The following is a 26,267-nucleotide window of genomic DNA, read 5'->3' as shown; positions in this document are numbered from 1 at the left end:
AGAGGGCATCGTGGAGAGGAGAATGATGAGCTTGAAAACAGCCACTGGGTAGTGCTGCTCGCTAATCAAATTTTGTAATGCCATCTTTTGGTGGACATTCCAATAAGTTGGACCTTCCCACAAGCTAGTATAAGAGATGCAAGTACACAAAGACTGCATCTACTGCATGCAAGAATCAGCTGCTGGCTGTGCGGATATGGTGGTTACATGTACGTATAGCATCTACAGAGGGAGGGATGTCGGAGGGTCGAGGTGGTGGCGACAAAAAGGACGAGATGTAAAGCTTGATGTTGAAAATTGAGCCTCGTTAAGCTAAGTTTTCTCAAGGCAAGCGGAAAAGACATAAAAGAAGGTGTCTTCGCGGACATAGTGGAGCATCGTGCATAAGGATCGACCATATTAGAGTAAACTAGCAATGGTGAATGCTATCCTGTGTGTATGCTGTCTCGTTCTCTTTCGGTTGGCAACTAAGGGTTCCTTGGCCAAAAAGTGAACGCCATGTTCTACTTCTTAAGTGCCACCAACTGGGTGATGTCACGTACGTCTGTAGGGTTGGAAAGCCTAAGAGGGGGACACCATCATCAACCCTCCTCCACTGGAGCGTGGCGAAGTCGTCTCACCGATACGATTCATTGCGTGTGTGTGTGTGTGTTTTAACGGAGCAGACACACTTGCCCGGTGCCCACTCGCGCGGTTGCGGTGCAACTTGAAAGGTCAAAAGGGCAACCATACCAGCGTCATGGCTTCTGCTGCACTCCACAACCGCTGGGTCGTCTCAGTCGGTGCACGATTTGGGACGTCGCCATCCCATCATCCAAAAGTGATTTGTCCACGTGGTCGTGACTCGATCGCAAGTGAATTGATCGAGGAATATGCTGGCGAGGGCAGCTGTCCCGGTCAAAATTGATCGAGTATCCCCAGACAGCATGACTCCATAGGGTGATGGAGATGGAAAGTTGGAGCGGACACTCGCCTCTGGATTTTGTCTCCTTGTCCACAAGAACAGAACTTTTAAGAACGGACAACATAGGAATAGAAGATGTTACTGAATGCCGAGGAAACCTGCATCGAATCTGGTGGTGGAATTAATGCAGCAATAAAGTGGGGGCGCTATATGAAGAGACAACTACTTTATGTAGCTCCCAAGTGGTCAACCTGTGCATGATATGTTTTGAATATTATGCAGTTGGATTGCCTGATGTGGGAGACATATCCCACCACCAACACCACCACCATTAACAAGTATCTTCGAACGGCCCAATACAATCACCGGAGCAGCACGCTACGTCATTGCTGAAACCGATCTCTTGGACATAGAGAACGTCAACTCATAAAAGCCATCTTCAAAGTTCAAATTACTTCCAGATTATACATGCTCGATGCAGTAATAGTGGTGGTTCATTTAACTTTGACCACCTACACGATTATTTACTAAAACACAATGGGAGGCATGCAGTTGTCGAGACGGGGAGAACGGCCAAGCATTACTGCGCCATCTAAGCTGCTCAAACTGGAAAGTGAATTATCATCTGCACAAGCAGCAAATCTGACGTAGCGTTCAGATAGCTTGCACGAAAAGCATCATAAACATGAACATTTTATGACAGAGAATGTCTGAGCAAACAAAAAAAAGGTGACCCTGTGAACACAAAAAAGAAGCGGTCTCCTCGTCCATCCACTTCTTCAGATGTTTGTCACTTCTAGCGTGTTGAGGAAACCAAATGGAAAGAGGGTCACATGAACCACTTGATATTCTTCAGTCAGAACAGAGAAGTGAATATTACTGACCATCTCCATCCACGATGTAAGGGCTTCAACTCAAGGTCCGCTTGTTGAATGACTCGATTGTCAAGTTAGCCGTGAATGCAGGAATCGAATTCATCTTCTTTATAAATATCTCAATCTGCAAAATGGAACAAAACCTAGTCAAAATGCCCTTCGGTACAAATGGAATTCCATAAATAAACATATCCTGTATTATAAAACCAACAAACTGCAAGGCATAAATAATTGCTGTTTAAAAACCTTTGAAGCTCATGATACTGGCCTTATGGATATACTCTATACAGAGAGGATCAGAGACACAGCAAATCTACACTTTAAAAAGAGATTTTTCACTACGTCAAAATAAAAAAGGGCAACTCTATATTGCAAAAAGGAACTAAGAATGCACTGCTTTTGCAAAAGAGGAAGTGTGGATCTTTCCAGCAAATTCAACCATACCAAACAAATGCTGCAGTTCTTTTATTTCCAATTAATTCTCCTGATAATCGGCAGCACTTCTGCCTACTAATGGTTACCAAATTCCATATCTTTCTACTACCTGCTAGCAGAGTTCTGTTCACCTATGCACCAATTACTTCACTGTCCAAGTGCCCTTATCTAACATAAAGTGCATATATAATATGTAACAGTTCAAGGAATATGGAGTTCAGACCAATATAAACCTAAAACTACACCAAATTTTGTGTTGGCTATACTCCACCACAAAGTTGAGCATATCGAAACGATTAGGGAAGCATAAGAGGAGTATCCGTGAAATGGTTAGGGAAAAAAAGGTAATCATCATAAGAAAAACATCAAGTTCAAACATAACTTTTAATGCAAAGATCGGGATAGGATCAGGGTGTCAGCTAGCACAATATATGAGACAAGGACCAGAAAATTTAAATAAATTTATATTGTAGAAGAAGGTGAATATGACTTGCTTGTATAGAGGCAGCCTTTCCAAAGCTTAAACCAAAAGGATGTCAGAAGGCATCATTTCATGTAAGTCATAAGTAAAGCTTGAGTGTTTCTGCAATCATTTTTTTGCAACGAAAGTAGCATAATAATCGTTAAAATATTTTTTTTAGAAAAGGCCAAGTGCATGAAGGTCCTGATGGTGCAGGACCTAGAGATGGTTTACATGGAGCTTCACCCTTGCATGCAAAAAAGGCTGCTACCAAGACTCAATAACAAATGAATAAACAGAAGTTAATACAATGAACACTAAACTCATGCATACCTGATGACATATCTCTGGTTGAGAAGAGTAGTCATTAACCTATATCACCAAAATCCAATTCCAGGTTCAAACAAACCAGTGACAGTATAGCAGCATTATATCATTTTGGTAGATAATATTCATACCAATATGTTTGTATTTCCTGATTCATATTCAAATTCCAGCTTTTCATCATCACTTTGAGCATATATAGATTGCAGTGTGAACCGTGTGACAGGAATTCCATCAGGCCGGTGTTGATCATCCATTACGATCTAAAATGACAAAACGCAAGAAGGTCAATAAGATGCTTCACACCAGAACTATGGATCCAACATTGTAGGTTAATAGATTATATAAGAAAATAACATTTGAAAATTGAACACACTGAGTTTACTTAAAAACAGGTTAAAACAGGGTTGTAAAAGATGCACCATGGAGATCATAATATTCACAGGGGTTTGAAAGGGACTCAGAGTAGAGATAGGATGAATAATACTAGTTATTCTGCCTAAAATGAACATCAACATCAAAGAGCACCAGACAGAAGCTCCAAGTAAAGACCAAAAAGAGAGCTTCAAATCCTGAAAGAATCCAGCTATCCTTTCCAGGATCATGCAACCCATAAATGATAAGGTACTAGTAGATATAATTTAGCTGAGCTAGAATATGAACATAGCTGCATAGGTAATATCACCAACAAAATTGCATTTAGTTTCAAATTTTAATACTGCTATCAGCATGGAAAATGTGAGAAACAGCTGTGGAAGAAAGTACAGTAGGCTGATGGCACTAAATCTGGTCCAAGTTTCCACTTCATCAACATGGGTTCATTTCAAGCCTAACCATTAAAACTCTGGCTTAGTAATCAAGAAATGGAATTGAAAAAAAAAAGAAAAAGAAAACATTGTACAACAAAAAGAAAATGGTGGGAGTAATCGATTGCTACCTGCCATAACAAACATGAACAAATTGATATATTTAAGAACATATGCCTTACTAAAAAAAGATTAAAAAATCCAAATAATAAATTTTCTAAACTGACAGTCAAGGAATAAATAACAAACTGACAGATTCCACATCTGGTATGATTGAATAGACAGCAACAGATATACATGTAATCATTTGAATTCTTCCATATAATTGGGATATTACCTTATATCCAAACAACAAGCAACAGGCTCTTCTAAATACTGAAATTTTCTCAGCAAAAACTGCCTTGTATCTGCTTTGTACATAGCACACAGTTATAATAATTCCCCATAACAATGATGATGATAACAATAATAAAAATCTGAACATGTTCATATGGACCAATCTTCCAATCACCTCTCTTCACGTTTCTCAAGTGTTGCAATCTGACCTTTAAGTTGTGCTAGTTTTTCAGGTATGCCTCCATCAATGATATTGGTGGCATCTGCAAAGCATATAACTCCATTAGGTAAACAGAATAAGGAAAAAGAAAAGGCTATTAGTAGTGCAGTCTTGCTAGTCCTTGTGCACACTGGTTCAGGTACTAGTGCAGTGGGTGTACCAACAAGTGCCGACCACTACGAGTCCAGCCACTGGAGTTGAAGGAGATGACAGCGGCATAGAGGACGAGGAGGATGCTGGTGATGAGGCAGGTGCGGAGAAGGTGGCAACACACACTGGGAGCAAGTGGTGGTGGCAGCATGTGACAGGAAGGAAAAAAAGGCGGTGACTTGGCAAGGTGGAGAGGAAGAGAGATGTCGGGGGGGAGAGAGAGAGAGAGGGAAGGAAAGCAAAGGAAAAAAGAAGAGACAATTATCTCACAGGTGCATGTACCAGGCGGTAGGTTTACCGCCCAACGCACCTATATACACCGATCAAACTGTGATCAAACGTGCATCGTACATTAATTGTACTGGATAGTAAACCTATTTGAACTAGATAGTGAAAGTGAACCAACCATGGCTCAGACCTGTGAAAACTGCCTTGCAGTGGCATGATCTTTCTTTTTTATGTTGACTGACGGTAATCAAAATGGTAACCACAGAAATGAACATGCATCAATCTGGAAGCAGCAATGTATTGAAGTTATACTAAATTTATCAGGCATGATAACAACTTAAATATTCCCCAGTTGAAATGAGTAGAAATCTAAATTATGTTATTTCTAATCCTAACAGTTCAGAACTGAATCCCTAGTTAAAATAAATTAATGTGATGTGTTGCAATCCATATTTTTAATCAGCCTAGTTCAGTTATTGAAGCATTGTAACCCTACACCACAGAACATAGATAATTTATGCTGGACAAGAAGCTTTGGATGATCATTATGGTACATAATTACTCTTCATAATTTTCATTAAATGATACTAATAGTAAACAACGATGACAGACAAAGTAGAATAATATTCTCTAAATGCATACCAGTTTTCTGCTACCAGGCAGTTGCACATAACAAAGAACAATTTGTCATGGAATTATACAAAAGGTTCAGTAGAGCAGCTTAAAAAAATCATGTAACAGATCAATGTTCCATAAACAAATATGCAATGCCTGAATCCAAGATTCTAAAACTTGTGTACTGGATCCATGCCAGACCATGGTCGGACCAACATGGGTCTGATCCATACCAGCATAGGATACACTGGTATATACTGTGATACAAAGACGAGAAAAAAGGGAAAAGGGAGATGATGAAGAAAAGCGAAGAAGAGGAGAATAGGAGACGTAGAAGGAGAAGCACCAGGAGGTCCAGCAGCAGCAGATGGTGGGTGGACCTGCTGTGAGGCAGGTGGCAGCACGAGTCACGAGGAACACCTATCTGTGTCCCAACCCTAAGCCTGCTGCTTTACAATATAGAACCAGACCGGAGAACATCCTGTGCTTCGATCTATCTGTAGGCAACTCACAAAATACTAGTAGCTACAGGCCTGAAACTTTCCAGATTCATGAAGATCAACTCATAAAGTACAATGGATCATGTGGTTATTCCAGTTGTCAATAAATGACAACACACATCAGGAATTATGGTTCTTACATGTTCAAACCCACCAAGACTGCAATTATGGATTGGGAGATGCAAAAATCAGGAAAGACACACAAAAACACAATATAAGAAACACAAGACAACACAAAACGAAATGAATGCCTACTTTAATAATTGGCTTAAGTTCTTACTCATTAAAATGACAAGTTTATACCAGACTGTCCCTTCAATTCTTCAACAGCTTGTAGCTTTGCCTGTGTTCTTTTCAGCTCAGCCCTCAGTGCTTCTATGGTATGCTTTGCTTCATTATCGACTGCTAGCGTATTTACCATGCGCAGCACCTTTGTGTTTGCGGCAGAATAATCACCATGTCCCAGCTGTGTTAGAAGTACCAGTTTCAATAGGTACAAGTTATTCTTGGTTAAAACCTGGTTCTTGATTTATGTATACTAAAATGCAGTGGCAAAATAATTTATATATTACCAAGTACCAATATAAGCAGATACAGAACCAAAAAAGAATAGGGAAAACCAACACCAAAGAACCTGGCTAAAGCAAGAAATAATCTTTTTTCTTACCTTTGACTCCAGTAAAGATATCTCAGAACGTAACCGATCACCCTCCCGCTCCAAGGATTTAACTTTTCTTTTTTCAGTACTTAGCTGTTCATTCAAAAGCTTAAGTTCATCATGTAGACGATGAACCATTTCTCGCTGTTCATGCAAATTACTCTCCAGTTCTTTGATCGTGTTTTCCCTTTCAACAAGAGATGACTCCATATCCTATAGTTTACAAAAATAGCAGTAATGTGTGAATACTGAAGGATTAAGTTCATTAAGAGATTAAGATAAAGACCCTTAATAACTTCAAAAAATAAGACGCATGCAGCCTAACCTTGACTAATGTTTCAGTTGATAGTCCACCTTCGCTCCCAATCTTCTGTTTACTTAACATGATAGCTTCCTTTTTCACCCTATCTCTTTCTTCCATCACAGAAGAAAGCTGTTATTTCAAAAAGACAATATCAAACAGTTACTAATACATTAACCACATATATAAAATACAAAATATACAGAGACAAAACTGGATAACAACAAGAGGTATCTCAAGCACAAAGGCATTGACATAAATATGGTATGACTTTTCCCAAGCAACAGCAAATAAGCAGGTCCACACTTATGTCCAAAAATGAGGTTTCACCAGGATAGAATTTGAAAACATTCTGCATGTTTGCACTCTGTACATCAAGCATGGAACAGAGGTATAAACCTATTATCATGTCCTTTCAATGAGTATTACATAATAAGTATTATAAGTAACATGCACCCACAAATTTCTATTGTTGTATAGAACATGAAGGTACACTTGGTGGCAAAGAACAAAATGGACACAAAAAGATGCAGTCTACGACTGGTAGGATACTCCAAGCCATGTGTGGTGACCCCAGTCTGATGGACTAACTAGCCTATCAACTTCATTTGACATAAACCACTGGCCAAAAATGTTTAAGTTGAAATTGATAATAGTACACTCATTAGACCTTTATAAGTCAATCTTAATCTTGTTCACTTCCAATGTGGGACTAATCGGGATTTTTCAATCTTCCCCATTCAAAAGCTTGACATCCTTGTCAAGGTCCGACATAGCCAGATTAAACCCTAGCATGGTGTATGTGAGGCCTAGCTCAGTGGTAGCTCCACGTTGTGATGAGTTTTCTGACTCTATCCATGGGTAGCCGTTTCCTACACGAGCTCCCTCACCGTGCCCAAATACTAGGTAGCCCTAATACCAAATGTCACGACCTGGGCCTGATGGGCTAACTGGCCTATCAAATTTCGTTTGACTTGATAGTAGTACACTCATCAAATAAACCAATCTTAGTATTGTCCACTTCCGATGTGGGACTAATCGAGGTGTTACATTATGTTTAAACCTTCATATGCCTAAGGTCTGTGCAAATAGTCTAGCTTACTACACTCCAAGTAATCAACATAATTGTATGGCTGTTACATAGTAAAATCAGTTCCAACACACACAAGGCAGTACCTACTCCAGTGGCCTTAACAACATACAGGACTACATAAACCACACAAAACTTGGTCAATTTCAACCATTTAACCCACTCATGGCTGTGACCGACGTCATACACAGACCTTTTTATGTGATGATTCAAACCTAATTTGATCCAACAATAGAGTGGCCCTGCAAACCTCGCCTCATTGTTGATCACGGGCTAACCCTACAAATCAATCAGCAAAGACCAGCTATAAAGTGGGTGGCTGGCAGAAGGTATTTCTAGTATTTTTCCCACTGTTTTTTATTTTTTTTATTGCATATATGCTGATGGAACTTAATCTTTCTTGTACATATGCATGTATGTGGCCCTAAGATGTGTTTTTCTTTTTTTGGCCTTGTGCACGCTTGCTCTAAGATTTAGAAAATTAGGATCTACCAATGGGGGAAAAAGATCCTAGATTATGTGGTGCAAATTGGAAGATCAGGTTTCAGCAAAAAACAGAAATCAGTATTTATAATTTATTAGAAATGAAAAATAATATAACATTGAGAAACTCCAAAATATTGAAATTTAATCAAAATACATTCTGTTAGCATTCAGTTGAAGCATTAAAATAATTGGAGCTAAAGAAGCTTTTTGACATTTGTCTCTGTTGATGTACATGCACAATTTTATTATGGACATTTGATTCAATATATATGCTTTTATTTAATCATCATGTGCAAGCATTATTAAATGAACCTATGTCATGTCATTTTTAAATTCATTACCATACATAAATTCTTCTATAAAGAATAATTTACATAACATGTTATAGATTTATAGTATACTATTTATTGGTAGTTATTTACTATATTATGCATGTTTTAATCAGGTAAAGAATAGCAAAGGGAACATATAAATATACTAGAGAAAAAGAAACTATTTAATAGAAAAATGAACAAATGAAAACATAAAAAACATAATGTGTTTAAATAATAATGAATAGAGAATCATTACCAACTAGAACAAAAATAGTTTAAGAAAAAAAATATTGTGAAGATCAAGAATTTGTTAAAAAAAATTGTCTCTGAAGAACAAAGAAGTTACTTAGAGAAAAAAATAAAAAGTATATTCTATTTAAGTAATATAATAATTTAAAGATTATAAAGGATATTGTTGGTAAGGACAATAAAATGTTGTGTTTGGCCGGACCTAAAACCAAGCAAAGATCAATCTTTATGATAAATCTTGTATTTAAGTCTTTTTTTTCCTATCTATTGTTTGTTACTGAGTGCTAAAAGCGACTGTCTGACTCATCAAGGACTACATCTTTCACTAGCGTTTGCCACCGAAGGGTTCACAGAAAAAATATCGTACCCAATGCACGAGACTCCTGCTAATGCGGGGTCTGGGGAGGGTCAATGTACGCAGCCTTACATTTCTTTAACCTTGACAGAAGCCCTACCTAAAAATGCCACAAAGCGGCAATTAGCAGCCACCAGGAGGTAGTACAAACCACTGGAACTCAAACTGGCAGCTTAGATAAGTCATACCCAGATTCTAGTCAATATGGGACCCCAAAGTGACCAATCCTGATTCTTTTAGGGTGTATGAATATTGGCTCCAGCTTATCCTGACACCAATTAAATAGGCTGATCTTTTGAACCATAGCTTAATCATCGTTAGAGGATTGCTTAAGAAATAAACAAACTTTGTGCTACTTCTTCTAGATCCTTCCTTTACATGGGCATCATGGGATGTGAGTGACTGAGATGGAAGAGCTATGTGTGGTGCAGTTGATCACTAATAGTTATGCACAAATTTAGAAGACCAGCAAGACCCTGATGGAGAGTTGTGGACATATGTTTGAGACACCCTATATGGTACATTGCACCAACATAATGACAAAGGATATCGATAACACCAATAGATTAGAGAGGACCATATAAAACAGAGAAATATTTGTTCATAATCACCACTAGGTGTCCCCTACAACGCAAGCATACACACAGGTAATATATTGCGGGAAGCAGAAAACAACATAAATGGTTTGAATATAGCAGCAGAAGCTTTAGAAGATTAAAAATAAAAGAGGGAAATTGAAGTGAAAAAAGGGGGAAATTTGACAAGTAAACATAATATAGAATGTAAGTCATGTTGCTAGTTTTTTCTTTTCTTTTCCTGAAATAGTATAATGAATGACCCATTTCGTAGCAGTAAACAATCAAACAATGTACCCAACATACTTTTGAATGAACCAAATTTCCCAAAGATGGAAAGAAATGAAATATATTTGGAATGGCTCCTTTAAGAGCCAATGAATCAATAAACAACTTGAAACACTAAAAGATGAACAACCAACTAAAAACAAAAACAGCCAAATATCTTAGCAAAGACACCTAATAGGACTAAAATTATATAAAATGTATCCTTTTTAGTCTAAGTTAGACTTGATACCCAACAGACCAATTACAAACTTACCATTAAATCCAAATCCAATTAACTGAATCTAGAGCAGATCCTGATATACAAGACAGTGTGAAATGTGATATTTACTATCAAGTTCAAACGATATATACCAAAACAAGCAATCTGATAACATGTATCAGTCAAAAAACAGTTACACTGCCATATATCATATTAGGAGTAATAATTACTTGGTCTTCTTGGTAAGATAGGTACATACCATAAGCTCAAGACGCCTGATCTCCAATGCAGAATTACTAGCTTTTTCTTTAGCCAATGAAGACTCCTTTTCAGCATGCTGTCTTTTATCCTCTGCCAACTCTAGAGCAACCTCTAACTGTTTCAAATGTGCTTTTGTTTCACCAACCTCCAACATGGTTTGAATTGTTTCGCTAATGAGCAAATGAGACAGTAAAACATGTAAACAGACAAGTTAATGACCAACCTCATAAATGCACCAGAAAATAAGATGGTCCAAAGCTCCATACAGCAACTCAACACACAAAAAGTGGCTTCAACAATTAGATAATGAATTTGAGATTACTCATTATTGTAAAGAATTTCAACATACTTTTGCAAAGCTGCAAATTTTTTGGGTATATCAGTGACAGCTGATACATCAGGTAGCTCATCAAGCAATGATTTCCAAGACACAAGTTCAAGTTCCAAGTTCTGTGCATAAACTTGGGCCTCCTGCAATTTAGATAACTCAGTTTCTGCCTTTTCCCTGCGCCCCTTTTCTTCTAATAGTTTTTCCTTCAATAACTCAGTATTAACATGATATGATTTCAATTTCCTAGCTTCTTGAACTTCTGCCTCCTACAAAAAATAAAAAAGAACGAAAAAAAGCTAATATTCAAAGTAAAGGTGAAAATTAATTGGCAAGATGTACAAGTAATAGAAAAACAAGACCAACAAAATACAAAAGCATCACAAAATATTTGGAAGGCTTATAGACAATGTAAATTATGTAACTAATTCTCTAACAATATCAACAAAGAGAGAAAAGATTGATGAATCAAGTGAAATAAACACAGTAATACAGCCCATTGTAATATTGTAGGACAAAATGCTCTGATCCCAACACGAACATAACAAGGCAAAATAAATTCTTTTTATGGATTTAAAAATAAAAAAAGGAAAACGTGAGGAAGACAAAGATAATAATGACAAAATATGATGATGGAAGTTAAAGGAGACGATAGAAAGGAAAAAATAACTATCAGACTTGCCATAGCTAAAAATTCAACCACCAAGAATCACGATCTCAAACCTGTGCATAATTCACACATGGATAATGGAATTACATCATCAGAAAAAACAATGTGATCCCAATCCATTTACATAAAATGTGGGAAAAGTACTATTCATGTAATCATTCTATAGTCTTCTATTACAATCTCTTTCCAAGTTCAAAAAAATAAAAAAAAATGAAAGAATACATCCAAGAAAATTACTTCGCACAAAGCAAGATGTTTCCTCATTCCTTTTTTTTATATATTTTTTTGACAATACTCTTCTTGTTCCTAAAAATTTGATGAATGGGCTTCTTTCTTTATAAATGCTTTAGTCAAGAAGAGAATTCCTTATAGGAATGAAATGTTATTTCAAATCCAAGACATATATTGTTCCTTTTTTCTTTCGCATCTACAATCAACCCTAAAAATATCTCTGTTTCTTTATTATTTGGCTATCATTTTTCTTCTATTTGCACAATCTATAGTTTCATAGAAGACGTTATCATGTGACAACTTATGATATTTATAAAGGCAATCTAAACTAATAAAATATATTTAATAAAAAATAAATCAAAATGTTCTCACATCAAAGAGGATATTATATCTCTATAAAGTATGGAACTAAGTCACGAACATCATGCCTGAAGGGGGAAAAAACATTGACAAATCAAGCAAACAATAATGGTACAGCTTATTATAATAAGAAGATATTATGTAACCGTTGTTGCTTAATAATATGCACTGAACAAGCTTACAGTCTCAGGTACCAAGATGCATGTATGATTGTCATCCCCATGTTCTCATACAGTCTTTAAACCGCAAATGTGAACTCTTATAAAGTAATAAAAAAGAAAGTTAGAAGTACATCAAACATACCATAAAAAAGGCATCTTTATAGTTTAGATATAATGTAGGAAAACTTATTAAAGCACAAAAAAATCTCAAGTATCAGTTATGTCTCAGGCAATTTAATAGTTGTGCACATATATTCACAACTTACATAGTTTCGGAGCTGCTCTCTTAGATGCTTCACTAAATTATCATCTTCAGAAGTACTTTCTTGTGGAGCAGCAGCATGTGTTACAAGCTTGTGCTCTAGTCCACTCTTCTCACGAAGACACTGATTAAGAGAGTCATCATCATATTTACATGAAATATTGTCTAAAAAAGTTATATTCCTAATGAAATATATAGAAGACAGCTAATGCAAGTTACAATTTTCAGACACAAGCATAATACAGTAAGTTCAGTGATATGACTGCTTCAAGTTGATCTTAATTGGCTAATGTCACTGAATTCAGTTCAAAACTTCCAGAAACATGATGACAACAAGAACATAGCACCCAAATGATAGCTATCATATAATATAGTGCAATTACATACATGAAAGTACCATGAAATACACTGGTTACCTCATCTAGTTGTATCCTCAAATCATTCAACTGCTCTCTTAACAATTCTGACTCTTTTTCTGAATTTTCTGCTCTGAGCTTCATTCTCTCCAGCTGAAACAAATTAAAAACAAAATTCAGATTTCTACAAAGAAACTATCAGACAAGAGTACGACATAAAACACACATCAGCAGCAATTTTATAGGAAGAGAGCCTCGAGTCATCTTGCAGATGTTCAAGTTGTCTCTTGAGAATATTTTTCTCCCTCTCAGAGCTGTCGGATAGCCTCTGAAGCTTCCCTTCCAGATCTCTAGATCTTTCATTAGCCGATGTGATTGATAATTCAGCAATTTTACGAGACTCAATTTCTTTATTGAGTTGCATCTGAAATCCAATAAACCTACCAATCAACTTGCATCATAATAACAAGAAATATATAAGAAGCAGAGTAAATAACTAAATAATGAAACATTTTTAAGTAATAGGCTTCAGCAATATTTTTGCCAGCCAGTAGAACTTCTGATGTAGGGCAAAACATAATGATAGCCTCTGAGCTTAGTGAGACCTTATAGCAAGAAAAAAAACTGCTAGATTATTGCCAAGAAAATCAAATAAGAGTACTGGAACAATGATACAACTAGAGTATAAATTATACAGCAGGTTTTTCAACTTAGATTTATTTTAAATTTAAAATAATCCAGAAGGCTAAATATAAACTATAATGAAGGTCTTTCAACTTCAATTATTTTTAGATTGAAAGCAAACAAGGCTTAATTCTTTTGACAAGCAAAGAGAACAGAATGCAGAAAATAAAAATAAGAATAAGAGGACTACTATATAAATAGTACTATATAAATAGTTGAGAGAACAAGGGGACCATATACTACATAGAGTTTCCAGACAAACCCAATCAGGAACTTCTGAATCATGATCTCCAAGGATATTTAAGACTTCTTCTTTGCACCAAAAAACAGGCTATACATGGTTCATGGGCATCCTGATTGAGGTTTGTAGATAAGGGATTTGATAAGAAATTCTCAAAGGTTAGAAGCTAGGCTCAGGTGCGTCCCTGGCACCTCAAGTTTTGAGGCTTAGGTGCTCTCAAGTTTTGTGCAACGCAACACGGGTGTTGCTCCCTCCCACATTTAGTATCCTTGTGAGTAATGTCACTCTGGAAGTGAGTTCTGCCACAACTTCGTGCAAATGTTGCACGAAGTCTTTGGTGTCTTTCGTCAATCGATCGACTAGGGGCTCAATCTTGTCGATTCGAGATTCAGCTTCTTCTTGCGAACTCTCTACCCCAAGAAGCCTTCGTTGACCTTGGTAGAATTCCTCCAAACTCGCTTCAAGAACATCCAAGCAAGTTTCCGCCGTTGTGAGTCTCTCCTTGTGGCACTTTTTCCCAGTTGGTGCTCTAGATTGTGCCTCCTCCGTTTGCGAAGAGTAGCCAACTTCTCGCTCATCATGTTTGCTGTCGTGCTCCTCTTGAGTGGCTCCAACAGTATGAGAGCGAGTTTGCACTTGCAGCCCAATTGCGGCTGCATGGGGCAATGGTCCGGCTTGCCCCATCTTGCTCAATTCACCACGATGCTTTGTTATGGCGAGATTACGAAGTTTCTTCGTTGCTTACTCGAATTGTTTGCCCGCTTTGATACCACAATGTCACGGACTTAGCTGGAATTGGCTAAATCGTGAGGCACCCTTGCGGCAGTTGTCACGGATTTAGCTGGAGTTGCCAAAGTCGTGAAGCACCCTTGCGCCAACTTCTCAAACTTAGCTAGGATTGCCTAAGCCATGAGACGCTCTTGCGATATTTACGTCCACAAAGGGTCAACCTGGTTGCAACCTCGTGCAGGTCCCGAAGGACCTATAAAACAGCAAGTTGATTAGTTTGAAAATAAGTGGCGGACAAGTCCCGACGTCTCACGAAGAGGGAACCTTTATAAGCAATTCAACGAGTACCTTGAGTGCAAGAGAGAAAACAATGACTTTAGAGGGTTGAACGACCAGTTGCAATTCTACAAACAAATGTTCATCGGGTGTCGGGTGCGAAGGCAAGTTCCCGTTAAGTTAACATGCGAACTTGTGAAGATTATTCAATGCCCGACACTACCCCTAGTGACACTCGAGGGGTTCCAGGGTGCTGAGATGACTGACGTTTCGCGTGCAACTATGGCATGCAGAAAACAGATCGTGGCACGCGGAAACGAAGCCATTTTTGGGCAGTTTTGCCCGACGCGGTTTGCCAAGCATCTGTACAAGTATGCAAAAGCGACGAACGGTTCGTTGAACAAAGTTGTTGCGGGTGCGCAACGACCGTTCGTGACAACACGATACACTAAGGTGTATCGATATACCACCTGTACCGGTCCTCTATCGAACCGGTACGTCCCGCCCATATTGAGCGGTAAAGTATGGTATTGCAAACCATGCATAGAACACCTCACATGGGAACAAAGCCTCTACATGATAACTGACAAATTACTCAGGCCTATTACTTGCACTAAACCGGCATGCTAGCTCAATTAAATAACAAAAAACAATCCCAAAAAGAGAGAACACAAAACTGAAATAGAAATCCAGAATTCTGGACCTTCCTTGAGCCCAGAATAAACTCAATGTTGCAATCAATTTTGGTGCAGATTTGCATACATTGCAGCTTTCTTTGGTTTATAGAATTGGTCCACGATATGGTCTGACTGACCTTTAAATTATATAACTACATGATTATAGAATCCGCCATATATATAAGAAGAAAAATTGGCTCAGTGCACAAGATTCCCACCAATGCAAGATCTAGACTGGGTCACCTTACACAGCCATTATATGACATAAGAAAGAGTCATAAACAGAATCACAGATATATAAAGTAGTTAGATAAAAACTAATCTTTTTTATTATATGGTTATGATTCCAAATTCTGAACAAATCAGTGACTTAAAAAGGCACTCGGGCGCTCACCTAAGCGATTGGGCGAGGCAACTGCCTGCTACTATCCGCGACACAACTCCGCTACCGCTACTGCTGTCCATTGCCTCGTGCTGTCCGCGAGTCCGTTGCCTCCTATTGTCTGCGATTCTGTAGCTTCCACTGTTATCTGCTGCCTACGACTTAGCTTCTCACCGCAACTTCTTCGATCTCTACTCTTCCCTACTGTTAACAGTAAATATACTATTAACAATAGATTATTAATTACTATTCAAAATAATCTTTATTAATTATATTAATAATATACTATTTAGATTTTAACACTGCTAATCTTTATTCTTAATTTAATATCATATTTTTATTTAAATAATTAAATTTATTAATTATATTATATATTTTTTTATATTTTAATATTTTAGAGCGTCGCACTTCGCTCGAACTAGTGCCTAACGCCTTGGGCTGTTTTGGGATCTTGGCGATTAGCGCTTTTTAAATCACTGGCACAATTATACCATGTAGAGCCAAAAGCAAACTTAAAAAATTCTCAATGCTCAAAATGATTCAAAAAACTTATCCAATTTCAAAAACAAGGAACCAAGAATCATGGTAAGCATCCAATAAAGCAGCATGTAGTGGATCAGCATGTTCTGACATCATAAACTGAAGATATGGGATGTATATACAGGCTAGCAAGCCACAATTTGCAGCTAAAACCAAACCAAACCAGCCGAACCAAGCTGGTATACCACCAAGTTTAGTGCAGTAAAAGGATGGGCCACACAAGTTAACATTGAGAAGTTGGAGAGTCATACTATCATTAAGCTTCTTTTGCCCTAATCATGAGTTAGAAGCAGCACCAACTTAAGAAAACAATGAGAATCAAGGAAAAGGAGCAACAAGAGCATCAGCATCAGGAAAAAGTAACCAGTTCTTTTCATACAAATTTTCTATTTTTGTCTTGCTTCCTTCATTTTGTACCAACTGAAATAAAATCTTGCAGTAAGATGTTGAAACAGCTGGATTTCAGAGCACACAGATGCCTAAATATGTGAGACAGGTATCAACATCAGAGAGTAGTGATTTATCAACATATTCAAATTACCAAGACAAACTCTAATGACAGCAACGGCTGCCACACAGCATTACTCTCAGTAGACAATTCACAAAGCTAAATGATATGGTCTCTAGCCTTCTCCATCATAGTTATCAAAATCGTACAGGTCATGGTCGTGCTTCAATTCACTAAATTAATTATTGTTTGAAAAAGTGGGTCAATTGATAATATCATCTAATTAATAAAATACATCATCATAAAATAACATGTTATGACATCTTTATTTAAAAAAAAGAAGGTTCTTTTTCACTTTTTTCTTCAATATTATCTCTTTTTTCTTCCCTCTTCTTCTCCTCCATCTCCTTTCCCTCCTGTTCCTGTTTGCCGTCTCAGTCTCAGTCTCTGCTCTTCATTCCTTTGCTCCTATCTACCCTTCTTTTGCTGCTTCACTTTCCAATGCTCATATTCTCCTTCTTCCACTCTTTTTTTCTTTTTCCTTCCTTTCCTCCTCCATCTCTTCTTTTCTTCTTTGACCTTTTCGTATGTGTTCATTCTTCTTCCTCTCCTCCTCCATACGTTCCCCTTCTTAGGTTTCTCCTCTTCTTTGCTTGATGGTTGTGATGGAATGTGGGGCATCCATAGGCTCATGAAAAAGAAGGGAGCGATAACAAAGATTTGGGATTTTCTTGGATGTTGATGACCATTAAATACCCACTATTATTATTTGATCATTTGATGTGATATAGATGTGCCAGTTCCTACGTATCATTAACCAGCTGGGTAAATCGGTCCAATAAGGGCCTTTTACACCTCCGAACTTTTAGGAGGACTGGACTAGTCACATCTACGATCGGGTAAGCTCCATGAATAAAAGTTAATATAAGAAAATATCAAATAGAATACGTGCATCACAGGAACAGACACTGAAATCCATTTACCAAAAAACATCTAGAGTATGCAACTAGCAATAACTGAAAGTGAAACACAATGGCACATAAACATTAAAAACATCAGATAAACTCAGTTCACTATGACAGTATAGTAACATACCTCTAGTTCACAGCACCGCTTTACTTGTTCCTTGTAGCGCTCCATAGAATCACCTACCTCTTTCAACAATCGTTCTTGTAATGCATGTTCACGCCCTTTTGATGCATCAAGTTCTTGCTCCAAAGACAAAACACGATCTTTATAATTCTTTCTCGCATCCTCTGCAGCAACAGGTATAGAGTCACTCTTATTCATTCTTTTAATATGCATGAGACATGGATAAATTCATTTTCATGCATTCTGTGACTAAAATCAACAGAGTTTCCACCATAATAGCAAGATATACCTTGATGGATCTTGCATGATTAAAATTGGGCGCAAAGATAACAGCATAGATACCAGTAATTATCAAGCAAAAAAAAACATATTAGAAGACACTAGACCATAAGCTAGATAAGACATTCATTCAATGGTCACCAATAACCTTGATAAAGACAAACCTTTCACAAATCAATCTTTTAATATAATAAAGAGAGCTGCCCTTAGGGAGGAACTGCACGTACCACTTTGGCTGAACTCGCTGTTCAGCATCACCAATTTGGCTTCATATTCAGCTACTTGCTTCTCGGCATTATTCAGGGCCACCAGAAAGTCTGACTTGACCTGACAGCTGTAAAAAATCATTATCCATCCAAAGAGAGGGTCCTTTACCAGTCAAAAGTCCAGTAAGCCTCTGTATCTGATTAAGGAAACCATTTCAGGATGAGAGATCCTTAAGAAAACGTTTGATTCATTCCAGGTGCATATTGTGTTCTTCTGAAATTACATATAATCCAAACGGTTGTTACCTCTATGAAAAGTGATCCAAAATGGCATATTCTCCTGTCTTCTGATTTTGAAACCTATTTCCCTCCCATTTACTAATTTTTCCACATAGAATAGTTTGTTTTACAATTCAACAATTGAGAAACTATGCATACATTAACATCCAAAACAAGGAAACAAGATCTGAAACCCTAACATTCTGACTTCTTGAAGCGGCTAACATTCTAACTTCTTGAAGAGGTTAACAAGATGATCAGAAACCAAAGCGACAAACAGATGACAAAGATCACTAGAAGGTGAGACTTAAACAGGAAAGATCTATGCCGCCATACAAGGGTACCAGGTGACAAATTCTCCTCCGTTCTTCTGACTTTGAAATCTATCACATTTCGAGAGTTGAAGCCCTAACAGCCTAACTTCCTAAAGCGATTGAGAGGATCATTGGAAATCGACAAAAACAGAAAAGAAAGTACAATGAGGCGGGCTTAAAGAGGAGAGATCACCATCTGGCGGCAGTGGGAGGTGCAGGCCATCTCATCGGAGGGGTCGACGGCGGTAACCGGCGCCGGACCCTCGTAGAGCACGAGGCGGCGATTGGAGACGGGGCTCTCATGGTCGGTGAGGACGGTATCGGGCCTCCTCTTCTTCTGAGCTGGGGTACGAAGGATCATCTTCTTCACCGGATTCGCGGCGGAGAAACTAGGGTTTCTGCCTCTCGATCCTCCGGTCTGGTCCTTGCCCTCGGTGGCTTCAGCAGCGCGAGGGTAGGGCGATGGAACGCGATGCAGCAAGGCGCTGCGATCGAGAGAGCGAGAGAGAGAGAGAGAGAGAGAGGAGCGCGGTTCTGACGAGGGATTTGAACTCTGGCGTCCCGATGCTTTTGATGGGGGGAACGAGGCCGGGTCGGATAGTTCAAGCGCTAAACCGCACCGGTGAGTGACTGTCCTCCCCAGTTTTGTGTCATTAATCACCTTGATCGCTCGCAGCCAACATCTCAACCATCCATTTAAGATAAATCCACCTCTCCGGGCTCTACACGTCTTGTCGTCTTCGATGGACGGTTGATATGCGATGAGCAAGGGATGGTGAATGGATCTCCAACGATTTATTATATTTTATATTTATTATCTTTGATAAATTATTTTAGATTATATTTTGTTCAGATATTACATTACAAATATTGAAATACTAATGCCACCATGAGATAGCATTAGTATTTTAATATTTACATGATACTAATGTAATTTTTTAATTTTTAAAATACTCTATGATATTATATAAAATCATAAGATTGTTACCATGATTTATGTCTTTTTATAAAGTATAGTATTTTTTTTAATATATTTTTATTTAGTATATATCTAGGTTATACAAAAATTTTGTAAGATTATATATTTTCTTATTAAAAAATATATATATTTTTTGAATACATATTAAAAATATTAGAATGATAAATTCATAACATAATATTTAATAAGATTTTGAAATGTAATTTTACATAATAATAATAACACCAATGCATATTTAAAATATAGTTTTCATATATTATTTACCAAGCACTTAGAGTATTTTGTACATTCACTCAAGTTATTTTCTTCAAATATATATTAAAAATATAAATATATTCATAAATATAGTCTATTTTATTTAAGTTCATGACAAAAGATGATTATATATGCTTCTTATAAGAAAATTATATGTTAAACATTTTTTTGGCAAATAATCATTTCAATGTATTTTGAATGAAAATAATATCACATTATACAGCAAGATTCACCATCTTAATGATAAAATACATCATTCATATTAGATTAAAAATAATAACAAATAAAATTTTCTAATCAATAAATTAAATAAAATAATATTTGATTAAAATTAAAAAAATACGAAGGCACGAATTGTTGTTTAACGAGGGATTCCCAACCTTCATGCTGGTTTGAACAGAAAAATCATCTTAATAAGGCATAAATCAATCCACGAGCACAATCGAGATGTCTCGATCTAAGTAAAAAATAATTATATGAAAAAAAACAAAGAAGGAAAAAAGAAAAATTAAAAGATAAAACTATGGTCTTTTGCATGATAATTTCACTTAGTAAGAATCACATTTTTATAATATTTTTTTATCTAATAAGATGACCATATCTTGACTCTATCTAAAGAAGTTCTTAGGCCTTTTTGGGTTGCACATTACATGAGCAACACAATAGCAAAATAAAATAAATAATATATATATACATATATTTTATATATATACATATATACAAATACATAGATATATATACATATATATACATATATACATATATACATATATACATATATACACATATATATATATACATATATATATATATGTATATATATAAAATATATGTATATATGTATATATACACACATATACACATATATACATATATACATACATATATGTATATATACATATATGTATGTATATATGTATATATATACATATGTATATATACATATATATATATATATGTATATATACATATGTATGTATATATGTATATACATATATTAGATACTTGTTTGGCTCGACTAAGAGTCCCGACAATACAAGTGTGAAGTGAAAATTTAAAGTTTTCTCATTATTATTTCAATAATTTAGATACTAATATAACACACAGGTGAAGGAAATATTTAGAGTTTTCATTAATATTCCAACAATTTAGATATTCTGGTGACGTGGCATAAGCACTGACGAGTCGACTTGATTTCTTTAGTTATCGCAACCACATCATCGGATTCCATTACTTATAGCAATCGACCACATTAGCGGATTCGGGTCGGACCTAGACAGATCCGATAAAGAGAAATAATTTATAACTGGCTTTAATCGCCTGCTTCTTCCGCAAGACAAAAGCTAGAGGTATTTATAGATAGAAGACCGCCCAAAGAGTACTCCCAAAACCTCCCGAAGCCCCTGGCTGCCGAACTCGCCGCCACCGCCGCTGGTGAGCTCTCTAACTCTCTCTCTACCGATTTTGATCTCCATTTATTTGCCTTATCAGTGATTCTCCTCTTTCTATTTCCAGTGTTGCTACGAATCAGCAGGAGGGAGTGGCAGCCATGAGTTTTAGGAACGTCAAAGTCCCGAACATCCCCGGCTCGGGGGCATCGGCGGCGCTGGTGAAGGTCGCGCTCATCGGTGGCACCGTCGTCTATGCTGCTCTCAATAGCATCTATAATGTCGATGGCGGTCATCGTGCGATCGTCTTCAATCGCATCGAGGGCATCAAGGACAAGGTTCGATTACACCCCATTGCACAAAGATAGTAGATCTCAGGTGCTTCTTTGATAACTCAGTGATAACATTGTCTTGTTAGAATATTCATATCTTAGTTTCTCATATTTAGGGTATGGAGCAGCACTTGTTTTCGTGTCGAATTTATTCTATTCGGTATTTCAGGTTTCATTGGGCTTTCCGTTTCCAAATTGTATGTTATGAGACATGTCAACCACGCATTAGTTGCTGTTGTATGGCAACCATGCGCTCCCTGTGATGACATCATCGAACATTAAGTTCATTTAGTTCTTGAAATGATTTTGTTTGACCTATAATCTTGATCTAGCAATCCTTTTATTTTGAGATTTATAACTGTGGTATAAGATTTTGATAATATGGTTAAGTATATTTGATTATCTGATGGAACAAAAGCATCAGGCAGCAGGATTCTACTATGTTTAAGCAAATCACCCCGTCCAATTTTACAGTTACAAAATGAATTATATGGTCATATCTGGTACTAAGATAATATATAAGCATATCAGTATTAAGGTTAGGTTTAATCTATAGTTCTATGCTTCTTTTCGAACAATTCTCATGCATTTCCATTTATTTCTTGAATTATTTCTGTGCAAACCATGGCTTTTGCTTTTATCAAGACAAACCTTATCTGCAGGTCTATCCCGAGGGAACACATTTGATGATTCCATGGTTTGAAAGGCCGATCATTTATGATGTCCGTGCCCGTCCGAATCTTGTAGAGAGTACTTCTGGGAGCCGTGATCTTCAAATGGTAACTTCCCTATTTTTAGTATATTTCCTTTTTAGTAGGAACTGTAGTGTCGATGTTGTCTTCCCAGATATCCTATACAGTGGCCAGGATTCAGCTGCTCTTCTATGTTTCATGCTCTTCAAACAAGTTGGTCCTAAGTGGCTGAGATACTTTTACTTGATTGCTTAATTTATTTGGGAAAAAAAAATATACATTGTTGTTATCATGTTACAACATGACTTTGCATTGTATATGGGTCAGTTTTTTTTTTCACTTGCAAACATACATCCATGTCATAATTTTGGAGACAATTTTCTTTGTTATTTGCCGTTCCTTTTCTTCCTCCTATTATGTCATTAGCACTTCTATTCTTGACTGGAGAGCTAGAAATGAAACATTAATAATTTGTATCCTCACCGCCCTACGAGAGTTTTGAAGTATATGATCTAATATATTGTTCATGTGAGGTGTAAAGCTTCTTGTGGATCTTAAATTTGTCTGTCTGGCTTCATTCCTCTGATCCAATATTTTGTTTCTGTAAGATGTCAAGCTTCTTATTGATATTAAATTTGTCTGTCTGGCTTTAGTGCTCTTAACTCATATAACCAAGCAAACCAAGTTGGAGCTTGGGTTCTAAATGCATTGCTTTTTCATAATTGTCTTGCACATTGAAAGATGTATTCCAAGCCAAAGACCACTTTTTGACAGATACAGCTCACCTAATTTAATCCCTTATACGCACAACAACATATCACTTTGTTTGGATTCAATAGTTGTTGACATTTAACTTATAAGAGGAACATACTACACTTGATACATTATGTACAATCACCAATGAAAAATATAATTTACCCCAATTTTGTTATATTCATTTTTCATGTCATCTTTGTGGAAAGATTATTTCTAGATTGTGTCTTTAGTAAATCTAGCAAGGTCAAAGCATGCAGATGTAATATATCATCCAGCATCTAACCAAAACTCCCTGATTTTTCTCCCAGCAGGTAGCACTTACAGAGATATGTATCTTATGCTAAGAAACTTCAAATGTGTCTTAACAATTGCACGTAAGTTGAACCATCAATGGATGAGTGACCAAATATCTTGTTAAGAAATTTTAATGGGGGAACCAATTGCACATAATGGTTGTCCTTGGAGTATTGGTTTAGAAACCTTGATGCCATGATTTGATCTTTGTTTCTGTTTTCTAAGGACCGTGTTACTGTAATTTTGCCTTGTCCACGAAACTCTGTCATGCCGTTTGATAGACTGTATTCTGTCACTTTTTTATGTGCATTTAATATTTCTTCCAGTAGCATGCCTACTGTAGTCGCCCCACTAGTATTTCAAGTACTGTAACCAGCGAATCTGATATTAGTAATTGGAGTTGGTAAGCAAATCAGTCCAATTTTGATTTGTCTGTTATTTATTCATCTTACACTTGCTATTGCTGATGTTGTATTTATTCATTTGTTTATAGATGCTGTGAGTTGTTGCTTCCTTACTTTGTATGGTATTTTCCACTTATATTGGTTGGTTTTGGCATTTTAACTGTTGATGCTATTATACTTGCACAGGTGAAAATTGGGCTTAGGGTTCTTACTCGGCCCCTTCCTGACCAGCTGCCCACCATCTACCGAAGTCTTGGGGAGAACTACAATGAAAGGGTCCTTCCTTCCATTATTCATGAAACTTTGAAGGCTGTGGTTGCCCAATACAATGCTAGCCAACTGATCACACAAAGAGAGGTATGAGATTATAATGATATTAATTGATTTCGAATTTGGTAGGCATGTCTGCTAGCATAAACAAGGATTAAAAAAAACCTCAGCTTTTAGATGTCAATTGAGTAATATGACTGTGCTGTAGGCTGTGAGTCGGGAAATACGAAAGATCTTGACCGAGAGAGCTAGAAATTTCAACATTGCTTTGGATGATGTTTCAATCACAAGCTTGAGCTTTGGGAAGGAGTTTACTAATGCAATCGAAGCTAAGCAAGTTGCTGCTCAGGAGGCAGAGCGTGCTAAGTTCATTGTTGAAAAAGCAGAGCAAGATAAGAAAAGTGCTGTAATAAGAGCACAGGTAACAAATTTTATATGCTAGTTGAGTGCCTTCATAACTAATATATTTTGTTGTTGGCATGGACTGTTTATCTGAATTGATGCATGGCCAATTCAACACTCTGTTAAGAAGATAATTAACAATCTTTCATTTTGTAGTTTCCTTAAAAGATAGTATACCAGCTTCAAGCCTATTCGAAGCAGCAGTACATTGAGATGTTTCATAATGATCTGGAATGGTTGACAATGTTTTTTCTTTCGCTTACAGGGTGAGGCTAAGAGTGCACAGCTTATAGGTCAAGCAATTGCAAACAACCCGGCATTTCTTGCTCTAAGACAGATTGAAGCTGCACGTGAAATAGCTCATACAATTGCAAATTCATCCAACCGTGTCTTCTTGCAGTCCAATGATCTACTGCTGAACCTACAGGAGCTGAATTTTGAAGGCACAACCAAACTGAAGAAATGAGAATCATGATCTCCTCCTGTTTCTTCAGGAGAACGAAAAAAAACTCCAAAGAGAATAATTCCTGCTTTGAAAGGGTCGATCAATTCTGCATTTTTTGATTTAGAAAAAAAATCAGAAGTCATCGATTGAAGCGGGACTCAAACTGTAACTGCTGAACTTTACCATTTGACTTGCATGTTTGTTTGTTACATTCTCCTCTACCATCCTTTGAAACTTTGCAAGGTTTTTGTGAGCTTCACTGCTCTGTCCAGAGATTCCTTATTCGTAGATGAGCTTCTTAATAGATTTGTAGGATTGTGTTTCTGATTACATGTCATTTCGTAAGGAATTCGTTTCCTTCAGTTGGTCAAGATCAGAGAAATATTCTGGTTGTCAGTTGCCTATCATGCATTACATTGACATAACTCGCACAATTCCTTAGTGAAAGGATGGAGATTTAAACGCCTTTTTTCCTTAATGTTTTGCACTGAAAGGGAAGTTGAACCGTGTTCGTACGTGCAGGGTCATATGAAGGCTATATCACTACGGGTCGGGTTCATGAAGCGGGCTGCGCCCGTCTAGTTGTTGGTAATGGCTCCCCATGGTTACGGATCGGGTCGCGTGTGGATCTGACCCAATTTGAAATCAAGCTTTGAACCATAAACCGAGAGGTACACGGGCTGATCCGCACTCTGTTCACGACGGACCGACCGATCCATAACTAATTTACGGGATCGATCCACCTATCGGCCGATCAAATTGAACCACCGAACCAAAGAAAACCCCGTCCCCATCTTCCTGCGTCGCCTCTGCATCCCGAGGCCGCAGCGCGATTCTTTTACCTCCCTTTCCCTCCTCTCTTCTTCGATTTTGATTCTCTATCGGGAAGCATAGAGCTCTCCTCCC

At 37.2% G+C, this 26,267-nt stretch overlaps 2 protein-coding genes across 5 annotated transcripts; one reads left to right on the top strand and one right to left on the bottom strand.

The window, feature by feature from the left end:
* Positions 1-1,323: 1,323 nt before the first annotated feature.
* Positions 1,324-19,774, bottom strand: LOC135618887 (mitotic spindle checkpoint protein MAD1-like). Of its 4 annotated transcripts, XM_065120279.1 has the most exons (17): positions 19,338-19,774; positions 18,573-18,672; positions 18,070-18,230; positions 13,224-13,421; positions 13,058-13,150; positions 12,646-12,765; positions 10,979-11,226; positions 10,628-10,799; positions 6,837-6,944; positions 6,521-6,724; positions 6,157-6,319; positions 4,316-4,403; positions 4,142-4,211; positions 3,133-3,261; positions 3,008-3,046; positions 1,789-1,903; positions 1,324-1,700 (listed from the first exon to the last, which is right to left on the bottom strand). In XM_065120279.1, the coding sequence occupies exons 1-16, from the start codon at positions 19,503-19,505 to the stop codon at positions 1,814-1,816; spliced, it is 2,151 nt and encodes a 716-aa protein (XP_064976351.1). In that variant the 5' UTR covers positions 19,506-19,774; the 3' UTR covers positions 1,324-1,700; positions 1,789-1,813. The 4 variants fall into 4 exon arrangements, 3 of the variants coding, with proteins under 3 accessions (XP_064976351.1, XP_064976350.1, XP_064976352.1); XM_065120278.1 differs by having other exon boundaries at positions 1,324-1,903; XM_065120280.1 differs by lacking the exons at positions 18,573-18,672; positions 19,338-19,774 and adding an exon at positions 15,999-16,190 and having other exon boundaries at positions 1,324-1,903; positions 18,070-18,209.
* A 1,942-nt stretch (positions 19,775-21,716) lies between these two features.
* On the top strand, positions 21,717-25,649 carry LOC135618886 (prohibitin-1, mitochondrial-like). The gene is made up of 6 exons (XM_065120277.1): positions 21,717-21,812; positions 21,894-22,104; positions 22,761-22,877; positions 24,431-24,601; positions 24,723-24,935; positions 25,182-25,649. The coding sequence occupies exons 2-6, from the start codon at positions 21,928-21,930 to the stop codon at positions 25,380-25,382; spliced, it is 879 nt and encodes a 292-aa protein (XP_064976349.1). The 5' UTR covers positions 21,717-21,812; positions 21,894-21,927; the 3' UTR covers positions 25,383-25,649.
* Positions 25,650-26,267: the final 618 nt, after the last annotated feature.

The sequence above is a fragment of the Musa acuminata genome, chromosome BXJ2-8, assembly GCF_036884655.1.
Source record: "Musa acuminata AAA Group cultivar baxijiao chromosome BXJ2-8, Cavendish_Baxijiao_AAA, whole genome shotgun sequence".
Taxonomy (NCBI): Eukaryota; Viridiplantae; Streptophyta; class Magnoliopsida; order Zingiberales; family Musaceae; genus Musa; species Musa acuminata.
Note: the sequence above shows the minus strand (reverse complement) of the source record. Positions and strands in the feature narration are given on the sequence as shown.

Coding starts and splice junctions, on each gene's coding strand:
- LOC135618887 (XM_065120278.1), bottom strand. CDS start 19,505: ATGATCCTTCGTACCCCAGCTCAGAAGAAGAGGAGGCCCGATACCGTC. Junction 6,725..6,836: donor CAACTGAAACATTAGTCAAG/GTTAGGCTGCAT, acceptor TGTAAACTATAG/GATATGGAGTCATCTCTTGT. Junction 1,904..3,007: donor AACCAGAGATATGTCATCAG/GTATGCATGAGT, acceptor TCCATTTTGCAG/ATTGAGATATTTATAAAGAA.
- LOC135618886 (XM_065120277.1), top strand. CDS start 21,928: ATGAGTTTTAGGAACGTCAAAGTCCCGAACATCCCCGGCTCGGGGGCA. Junction 22,105..22,760: donor TCGAGGGCATCAAGGACAAG/GTTCGATTACAC, acceptor CCTTATCTGCAG/GTCTATCCCGAGGGAACACA. Junction 24,602..24,722: donor AACTGATCACACAAAGAGAG/GTATGAGATTAT, acceptor ACTGTGCTGTAG/GCTGTGAGTCGGGAAATACG.